The sequence below is a fragment of the Peromyscus maniculatus genome, chromosome 7 (assembly GCF_049852395.1).
Source record: "Peromyscus maniculatus bairdii isolate BWxNUB_F1_BW_parent chromosome 7, HU_Pman_BW_mat_3.1, whole genome shotgun sequence".
Classification (NCBI taxonomy): Eukaryota; Metazoa; Chordata; class Mammalia; order Rodentia; family Cricetidae; genus Peromyscus; species Peromyscus maniculatus.
In genome coordinates, this window is record NC_134858.1 from 17,310,724 (window position 1) to 17,320,709 (window position 9,986).

General features: G+C 56.5%; 1 protein-coding gene across 1 annotated transcript; it reads left to right on the forward strand.

The window, feature by feature from the left end:
- Positions 1–349: 349 nt before the first annotated feature.
- On the forward strand, positions 350–9,986 carry Qtrt1 (queuine tRNA-ribosyltransferase catalytic subunit 1). The gene is made up of 10 exons (XM_006986998.4): positions 350–643; positions 792–860; positions 942–1,080; positions 4,515–4,593; positions 6,272–6,387; positions 8,462–8,600; positions 8,945–9,020; positions 9,159–9,268; positions 9,341–9,428; positions 9,741–9,986. Exons 1-10 carry the CDS (start codon positions 353–355, stop codon positions 9,891–9,893), a joined length of 1,260 nt encoding a protein of 419 aa, XP_006987060.2. The 5' UTR covers positions 350–352; the 3' UTR covers positions 9,894–9,986.

A 9,986-nucleotide genomic window follows, 5' to 3' on the forward strand; every position in this document is an offset into this window, starting at 1 on the left:
TCCTTTTTGCTCAGCCTCACAAACCTTGGGGTTCCAGTTGAGTCATCGTAACAAGCTGTTATATTGTATACAGCAGGAGAAAAACATGTCTTGGCGTGTTTTTAAATTACATTCATTGTGCGTCCGCCCACACGAATTTGCAGGAATCGGTCCTCATTCTGGGTCCCAGAGACTGAACCCAGGTCATCGGGCTTAGCGGCGTGTATCTCCGCTCGCCCAGCCGCTATCTAGCCATTACCCAGCCAAAGGGCCAGCAGTGGGATCTGGAAGCCGCGCGCCCCAGAGTGAGGTGGAGGTAGGCGTCGGTTGCCATGGTTCCCCGTAGCCCGCAGGTCACGTGATTCGAGACATCATGGCGCTGTCCTCTGTGGTCCCAGCCCACGTGGTTCCGGGGCCGGAAATGGCGGCGGCGGGCAGCCCGGCTTCGCTGGAGTCCGCTCCGCGGATCCTGCGGCTGGTGGCTGAGTGCAGTCGCTCCGGGGCCCGGGCGGGCGAGCTGCGGCTGCCTCATGGCACTGTGGCCACCCCGGTGTTCATGCCGGTGGGAACACAGGCCACCATGAAGGGCATCACCGCGGAGCAGCTGGACAGCCTGGGCTGCCGCATCTGCTTGGGCAACACCTACCACCTGGGGCTGAGGCCGGTGGGTGGATTCGATCCCGCGGTGGGCGGCGAGGGGGCAGCCCGGCCGGGACGCGCCTCCCTGACCGTCAGTCTGAGCGGGCTCCCCCGGGCCGGGCCGGGGAGCTGCGGGCGGGCGCCTCACCCGGGCCTTTCTTCCCGCACGCCAGGGCCCGGAGCTGATCAGGAAGGCCCAGGGCCTCCACGGCTTCATGAACTGGCCCCACAATCTGCTGACGGTGAGTTGGGGTCGCCGCCCGAGGTTGGGGTGAGGGCCCCGGGCTCCGTCCCCTGACAGCTTCGCCGCCGGGTCCCCCCAGGATAGCGGCGGCTTCCAGATGGTGTCTCTGTTCTCCCTGTCCGAGGTGACCGAGGAGGGCGTCCGCTTCCGCTCGCCCTACGACGGCGAAGAGACACTCTTGAGCCCGGAGAGGTCTGTGGAGATACAGAACGCGCTGGGTAAGAGACGCTGCTGGCCTGGGGGCGGAGACGCCGCGTGCGGCTTGGGACGTCTGTGAACTGGGACTCATCCACCCCGCAGAAATGAGGATAACGAATCGGTCCTGTGCTGGGCCCAGCACAGCAAACACAACACGTAGAAATAAGTGCACGCGGTGGCTGCCTAGCGGGAAGATTGTTGCGGGTTCCGGGCCCGCTTGGGCTTCCCAGTGAGACCCTGTTTCCATCTCTGACTCGTGATATCAGCAGTGGGAACACAGTGGTGGACATGTAGCTGCCTTTTTTGATTTGTTTTCGTTTCATATGTATGCATATTGTTGTTACTTTATTTACTTATTGTTTTTATTTTGGACAGTCTTACTATGTAGCATTGACTGGACTGGAACTTGTTTGTAGCCTGGTAGACCAGGCTGACCTCAAATACACAGAGATCCGCCTGTTTCTGCCTTTCGAGTGTTGGGATTAAAGGCGCGCGCCGCCACACCGAGCTGTTACTGTTCTAGTAACAAATTTAATGAAATAATAGTGGCAACAGCATGAGAAAGGAGTTGTTGTAGGCCCCTTTTTTCATCTAGGAGTTTATATTTTTATTGTGTCTTATTTTTGAGACAGAGTCCTACACAGTCTAGGCTGGCCTAGAACTCACTGCCTTATTAACTGAGGTTGACTTTGAACTCTTGATCCTCCTCCCTCCCTCCACATCCAGAGTGGTGGGATTACCGCCAAATGCCACCATGCCTGGCTTTATACTGAGCTGGGATCAGGCCCAGGGCTCTTGGCACACTGCATAAGCCCTCTACTCACTGAGCTGATCTACAGTCTAGGACAATTTATACTGTGCAGATTTTGAGTGATGTTGGAGCCTTGTGCCAACATCATGACCAACAGCAAGTTAGTGAGGAGAGGGACTATTCATCTCACAGGTTTTATCCGTCACGGAGGGATTGTGGGCAGGGCTCTACCACTGCACCAAGGCCCCAGTTCTGGATTTTAGATACAGGATCTCCCAATGCTGTGCTGGCCGCACTGGAGCTCAGGATCCTCTCTTCCTGCTGGGATTACAGGCATGCTCACCCACGTCTGGCTCTGCCTTTTTGGTTTTTGTTTTTGGAGAAAGAATGTAGTTTTGTTGCTCAGCCTGGACTTGACTTCTACCCTCTAGATCTGGTTTTGATAAAAGTCATCCATCTGTCTGTGTTTTAGTTTCTTTCTGTCGCTGTGATAAAAGAGTCTGACCAGTGCAAGTTGAGGAGGAAAGGATTCATTTTGATTGGGCATATGCTTCCGGGTCACAGTTGATTATTGAGGGCAGTCAAGGCAGGGTCTTAGAGCAGAAGCCATGGATGAACGCTGCTCACTGACTTGCTCGCAGGCTCATGCTTAGTTAGCTATTTTGCTTTAAGATTTATTATTGGGCTTGGGGATTTAGCTCAGTGGTAGAGCGCTTGCCTAGCAAGCGCAAGGCCCTGGGTTCGGTCCTCAGCTCTGAAAAAAAAAGATTTATTATTATTATTGTTGTTATTATTATTAGTTTTTTGAGACAGGGTTTCTCAGTGTAGTCCTGGCTGTCCTGGAACTCTCTTTGTAGACCAGGCTGGCCTCAAACTCACAGAGATCCTTCTGCCTCCGCCTCCTGAGTACTGGGATTAAAGGTGTGCTGCACCACCACCACCACCACCACCACCACCACCACCACCACCACCACCACCACGCCTGGCTTATTTTTATTACATTGACTTATGTGTTTGTGTGCACACGTGAGTGAGGCGCCTGAGGTAGTATATTTTCTAGACCCGCAGTTACAGACAGCACTGGCCTGCCCGGGTGCTGGGAGTCGGGTCCTCAGGAAGAACACTGCATGATCTCAAAGACAAAGCCGCCTCCTCAGCTCAGAGCTGGCTTTTTCATGCAGCACAGCATAACTTGCCCAGAGAGAGCCTGCTTCTAGAGGGCGGGTCCTCCCACATCAGCCATTCATCAGGATAGTCTCAGATGTGGCCACAAGCCAGTCTGATCTAAGAAATTCCTTAATGCTGGCTTTTCTCTCAGATGACTTTAGGCTGGGATAGTCTGTCTGTCTAGTTGTCCTTCAGTCCTTATATCTGTTTTGTCATTCCACCTAAATCTGTCTGGCTATCTATCTAAGCTGGGGGTGTAACCCAGGTCCTCACACATGCCAAGCCAAGACTGTGCCTCGAGTCACGGCCCCAGGCCTCCAGTCTTTGATTTGGTAAGCCTTTGGGTGTCAGATTTGTCAACAAGCAGCATTGAGCTAAGGGAGGCCGCGGTTTATTTCTGTCTTGGTGTGTGCTCTTGCACCACAGAGCAAGCATGGGAGACAGAGTGAGTCTTGATGTTAGTCCTTGCCTCCATCTTGTCTGAGACAGGGTCTCATGGTCCAGGCTGACATCAAGCTCTATGTAGCTAACAATGACCTTAAGTTCTGTTTTTCCTCAAAATATATTTTTTTTAAAGATTTTATTTATTTTTGTTGGATTTGAGACAGGATCTCACTATATATCATTGACTGCCCTGGATCTTGTTATGCAGGCGAGGTTGGCCTGGAACTCACAGGAATCTTCCTGCTTCTTTTGTGCCAACCATGTCTACTTATTTTATTTATTTTTTGTATATAAGTATTTTGGCCTGCGTGTGTGTCTGTGTGTTGTATGTGGCCACCAAGGCTAGAAGAGGCCATAAGGTTCCCTTAAACTTGTGGGCTGCCATGTGGCTTCTGGGAACTAACCGAGGTTCTCTGGAAGAGCAGCCAACACTCTGGCCCCCAACTTCAAACTCCCGATTCTTCTGCCTCCACCTTCTGAAGGCTGGGGCCACAGGCCGAAACCCCCACACCCACTTTATGCAGTGCTGGGGATGGAACCTGAAGCCTTGTGTGTGCTGGACTATACTAGCTGAGCTGTAGCCTCAGATTCCGGGTAAAACTGCAGCAGTTCCCTATAAAGCTGGGCACAGTGGGGGCAGAGGCAGGGGGATTGGGAGCTGGAGAACAGCCTGGGATCCATGGTGGTCATTTGCAGGAATTGTCTCCACCTTGCACCATGTGGGTCCTGGGGGTTGAACTTGGGTAGTCAGGCCTGGAGGAAAGCACGTTAACCTGTGGAGCCATCTCACGGGCCCATGAGGGCATATGTAAGAAAGAAAACAAGCCGGGCCGTGGTGGCGCACGCCTTTGATCCTGGCATTCCGGAGGCAGAGGCAGGCGGATCTCTGTGAGTTCCAGCCTGGTCTGCAGAGTGAGAGCCAGGACAGGCATCAAGACTACACAGAGAAACCCTGTCCCAAAAAACAAAACAAAACAAAAGAAAGAAAGAAAAAAAGAGCACAAAAAAGTTCCCTAGCTTCTGTGCAGCCATATTAGGATGATGGCAAGGAGGTGGTGGTACCCGCGGGTCTCTGTGTCTTGTTCCCCTTAGGCTCTGACATCATCATGCAGCTGGACGACGTTGTGAGCAGCACGGTGACAGGCCCTCGGGTGGAGGAGGCCATGCGCAGGTGTGTGGGGGCGGGAGGAGGCCATGCGCAGGTGTGTGGGGGCGGGAGGAGGCCGTGCACAGGTGTGTGGGGGCGGGAGGAGGCCATGCACAGGTGTGTGTGGGCGGGAGGAGGCCATGCGCAGGTGTGTGGGGGCGGGAGGAGGCCGTGCACAGGTGTGCGCGTGGGCGGGAGGAGGCCGTGCGCAGGTGTGGGGGGGCGGGAGGAGGCCGTGCGCAGGTGTGTGTGTGGGCGGGAGGAGGCCGTGCGCAGGTGTGTGGGGGCGGGAGGAGGCCGTGCGCAGGTGTGTGTGGGTGGGAGGAGGCCGTGCACAGGTGTGTGTGGGGGCGGGAGGAGGCCGTGCACAGGTGTGGGCGGGGGCGGGAGGAGGCCGTGCACAGGTGTGTGTGGGGGCGGGAGGAGGCCGTGCACAGGTGTGTGGGGGCGGGAGGAGGCCGTGCACAGGTGTGTGTGGGCGGGAGGAGGCCGTGCACAGGTGTGTGGGGGCGGGAGGAGGCCGTGCACAGGTGTGTGTGGGCGGGAGGAGGCCGTGCACAGGTGTGTGTGGGCGGGAGGAGGCCGTGCACAGGTGTGTGGGGGCGGGAGGAGGCCGTGCACAGGTGTGTGTGGGCGGGAGGAGGCCGTGTACAGGTGTGTGGGGGCTGGAGGAGGCCATGCACAGGTGTGTGTGGCGGGAGGAGGCCGTGCACAGGTGTGTGTGGCGGGAGGAGGCCGTGCACAGGTGTGTGTGTGGGCGGGAGGAGGCCGTGCACAGGTGTGTGTGGGCGGGAGGAGGCCGTGCGCAGGTGTGTGTGGGCGGGAGGAGGCCATGCACAGGTGTGTGTGGGCGGGAGGAGGCCATGCACAGGTGTGGGGGGGCTGGAGGAGGCCATGCGCAGGTGTGTGTGGCGGGAGGAGGCCATGCACAGGTGTGTGTGGCGGGAGGAGGCCATGCACAGGTGTGTGTGGGCGGGAGGAGGCCATGCGCAGGTGTGTGTGTGGGCGGGAGGAGGCCATGCGCAGGTGTGTGTGGCGGGAGGAGGCCATGCACAGGTGTGTGTGGGCGGGAGGAGGCCGTGCACAGGTGTGTGTGTGGGCGGGAGGAGGCCATGCGCAGGTGTGTGGGGGCGGGAGGAGGCCGTGCACAGGTGTGTGTGGGCGGGAGGAGGCCGTGTACAGGTGTGTGGGGGCTGGAGGAGGCCATGCACAGGTGTGTGTGGCGGGAGGAGGCCATGCACAGGTGTGTGTGGCGGGAGGAGGCCGTGCACAGGTGTGTGTGGGCGGGAGGAGGCCATGCGCAGGTGTGTGTGGCGGGAGGAGGCCATGCACAGGTGTGGGGGGGCTGGAGGAGGCCATGCGCAGGTGTGTGGGGGCTGGAGGAGGCCATGCACAGGTGTGTGTGGGCGGGAGGAGGCCATGCGCAGGTGTGTGTGGCGGGAGGAGGCCATGCACAGGTGTGGGGGGGCTGGAGGAGGCCATGCGCAGGTGTGTGGGGGCTGGAGGAGGCCGTGCGCAGGTGTGTGTGGGGGCGGGAGGAGGCCGTGCACAGGTGTGTGTGGGCGGGAGGAGGCCATGCACAGGTGTGGGGGGGGGCGGGAGGAGGCTGTGCGCAGGTGTGTGTGGGAGGAAGACTCGGGCCCTGCGGTCCCTGCTGTCTCCCTGGCCACGAGAGGTCGTATGACCTGGGACCCTCTTGCAGGTCGGTCCGCTGGCTAGACAGATGCATCGCAGCCCACAAGCATCGGGACAAGCAGAACCTGTTTGCCATCATCCAGGGTGGACTGAATGCCGATCTGCGGACCACTTGCCTGAAAGGTAGAGTCAGGTGCTGGTGGAGGTGGGGCTGGTCCAGGCACAGGGTGATGCTTTGGCCATAGCTGTTAACTGGCAAAGGACGCCACAAGTGCAAGATGCACGAGCCAAAGGCCCCGAGGCAGTGTGCAGTAGGGCAGGTCCTGAAAATGGAAGTAATGAAGGCAAATACTGGTCCCAGGTTGAACTTTCTAATTGTTTAGCTCTCCCACCCCCCATCTCCCTCTCTCCTCCCGCCGTGTGTGTGTGTGTGTGTGTGTGTGTGTGTGTGTGTGTGTGTGTGTGTGTGTGTGTAACTCCGGTCACCAGGCCTGGTAGCGGTGCCTTTGCCCCTGGGGCCATCTCGCTGGCCCTTTTCACATATTTTGTTGGAATATTAGGCTGACTTATGACAGGCTTTTATGTAGCCCAGGCTGGCCAGGAGCTCACTGTGTAGCAGAGGATGATCTTGTACTTATCCCCCTGCCTCCACTTCAGAGTGCTGAGATCCCTGGCATGCATCACCAGACTCAGACGATGCCTTGCTGAGCTGGAACCCAGGGCTTCACACATCCGAATGAAGCTCGCTACCCGCTGAGTCACAGCTCCTCCCCAATTTCCCATATGGTTCAGGGCGGCCTTGAATTCCCCATTCTCCTTCCTCAGTCTCCTGAGTGCTAGGGCCCCAGGGGTGCATTAGTATTTTGGCTTTGGAATCCTGTTTCTAGAAAATGGTAAATTCGGGCATACACTTGGCTTTCAGCTATGGGCCTCTCCTGATGATCCGTGTAGAGAGCATTGGGTTGTGAGCAGGCTGATGGATAAAAAGAAGCTGCCAGCCTCCCAAGCTGTTTGGTCCCTGGAACCCAGACTCGGTCATTTGTGCTCTGGCCACTGCGATGCCTCCGTGTCCTGTGAACACACGAATGATGTGATAAAAATGCGCTTGCGCTCCGCCAGCAGGCGTCAGCAGTGGCAGCTCAGGTCCCCAGCAGTACCCTCTGCCTCTGCCCTCCCTCCCTCCCTGTGTCTGTCCGTCAGGGCAGGGTCCTTCCTGGGGAAGAAGTGCGGTAGGCCTTTCAGGTGGTGACACCCGTCGGAGTTGAAAAGACTGTTGTCAGAAACTGGATTTGCCGTGGGACGTTGGCTGGTGATAAGACGAAGAGTCTTGCCCCTGATAGGAGGACCCTCTACCACTTAGCTACACCCCTGCCTAAAATGGGTTTACTACATCAAACTACTGAACATCCTAGTCCTTCTTGAGGATGTAAAGCCAAAACTGTTACCACACACACACCCTTTCTTCCTATCTCTAGCCTTTGTTTCTTATAATTTTTGAAATGAATTATTTAATTTTTTTTTAAGATTTATTTACTTATGTATAGTGTTCTGCCTGAATGTATGCCTGCCCACCAGAAGAGGGCACCAAATCTCATAGATGGTTGTGAGCCGCCATATGATTGCTGGGAATTGAACGCAGAACCTCTGGAAGAGCCGCCAGTGCTCTTAATCTCTGAGCCATCTCTCCAGCCCCCTAATTATTTAATTTTTGAGACATGGTCTCTTACATAGCAGCCCTAGGTATATTGTGATTAAAGGCATGTGCCACCATGCCTGGCAAAAACCATTTTTATTTGCTGTATATGAATATTTTCCTGCATGTATGTATATCATATGTATGCAGAGCCCAAGAAGACCAGAAGGTGTTGGGTCTCCTGGAACTGGAATTACAGATGACTGTGAGCCCTGTGGGTGCTGAGATCTGAACCTGGTACCCCTGAGAGAACAGCCAGTGCTCTTAACATCTGGCCCATCATCTCCCACCCTCTTCCTTCCTTCTTTTTATGTAACCATGCTGTTCCAGGACTCGCTCTGTAGCCCAGGCTGGTGACAAATTCTTGATCCTCCAGCCTCAGTCTCCTGAGTGGCTGGGATTCGAGGGTGGATCCAAATGCCTGGCTCAAGGCTTGGTTTTATGGTAAGTTAGTGGAATGCTGTACTGAAAGAAATGTAGCCTTGTGACTAGAATATACTCCTAACTTTTTGTAAAGTCACAAAATCCTAAATCCTCCTAAGCTGGGGCCACCTGTTCTTTCAGAGATGACCAAGAGGGATGTGCCGGGCTTCGCCATTGGAGGTCTGAGTGGGGGAGAGAGCAAGGCACAGTTCTGGAAGATGGTGGCATTAAGCACCTCCATGCTGCCCAAGGACAAGCCGAGATACCTGATGGGGGTTGGGTATGTTGGGGCGGAGGAGACAGAGCCCTGAGCCCTGCTGTGGGGGGCAGATCCTGGGGTTCCCATTCCCTTTGGTGTGTACTTTCGGGAAGAAGGGGTTAGCATTACTGGGGAGCTAACGAGGTGGCACACAGGCACTGCCTGATGTAAACGACGTTCTGGGGGCATCCTCAGCTATGTAGGGAGTAAAGGCCAGCCTGGGCAATGTAAAGTACAGTCTTAGAACAAAAGTAGATAAAAGAGAGCACTGGGCTGTCACCTGAGGTCCACTTGGGGGTGGAGGGAAGCCTGGGAAACCTCCTGGGGCTGACTCTCTGCTCCTCACCCTCACGGCCGCACCCCAGCTATGCCACCGATTTGGTGGTCTGCGTGGCTCTTGGATGTGACATGTTCGACTGTGTGTACCCCACACGGACAGCGGTGAGGCCCGGGCAGGGGACTGGAGGGGTGGGAGCCCATGCCCCTCGTGATCTCGACCTGCCTTGTCCCCGTGCCCCTCGTGATCTCGACCTGCCTTGTCCCCGTGCCCCTCGTGATCTCGACCTGCCTCATCCCCAGCGCTTTGGCTCTGCCCTTGTGCCCACCGGGAACCTGCAGTTGAAGAAGCAGCAGTACGCCAAGGATTTCAGTCCCATAAACTCCGAGTGTCCCTGTCCCACCTGCCGGAAGTAGGTCTTGGAAGGTGGGGATTGGAGGGGGAGGGGCTCAGGCTCTGTAGCCGCTAACCACGTGACCCGCAGGCACAGCCGCGCCTTCCTGCACGCCCTGCTGCACAGCGACAACACGGCAGCCCTGCACCACCTGACCGTGCACAACATTGCCTACCAGGTGCGGGGGCAGGGCCCCGGGCAGGGAGGGAGGGGTCTTGGCTCTGAGGGCAGAGTTGGTTAGGCTGGGGGGGGCTCCTTTTTATTTGAGGGTGTGGTGTAGATGGCTCAAGTGGGGTTCCCTCTTTGGGGGTGTCATGAGTCTGGGCCCTAAGGACCTTTTGGGGGTGCCTCATCTAGAGGGTGTGGCCTGGACGGGCCCCTCAAACATGCCCTGTCTCGCTTTGCCTTGGGTTTATGATGTGGGGGCACTCTTGGCACACCGGTGCCTTGTGGGTCCTCCTGGGACTGATGCTGGTGCCCTCCCCCACAGCTGCAGCTGCTGAGCGCCCTGAGGAGCAGCATCGTGGAGCAGCGCTTTCCTGACTTTGTGCGAAACTTCATGCGCACCATGTATGGGGACCACAGCCTGTGTCCTGCCTGGGCTGTTGAAGCACTGGACTCCGTGGGAATCACACTCACATGACCTGGTTGCCCGGGGAGGGATGCTGGGCTATGGGGGATACTGAAGGATTCTTCTTTTAAAAAGATTTTTTTACTACTTTTTGTTTTCATCTGA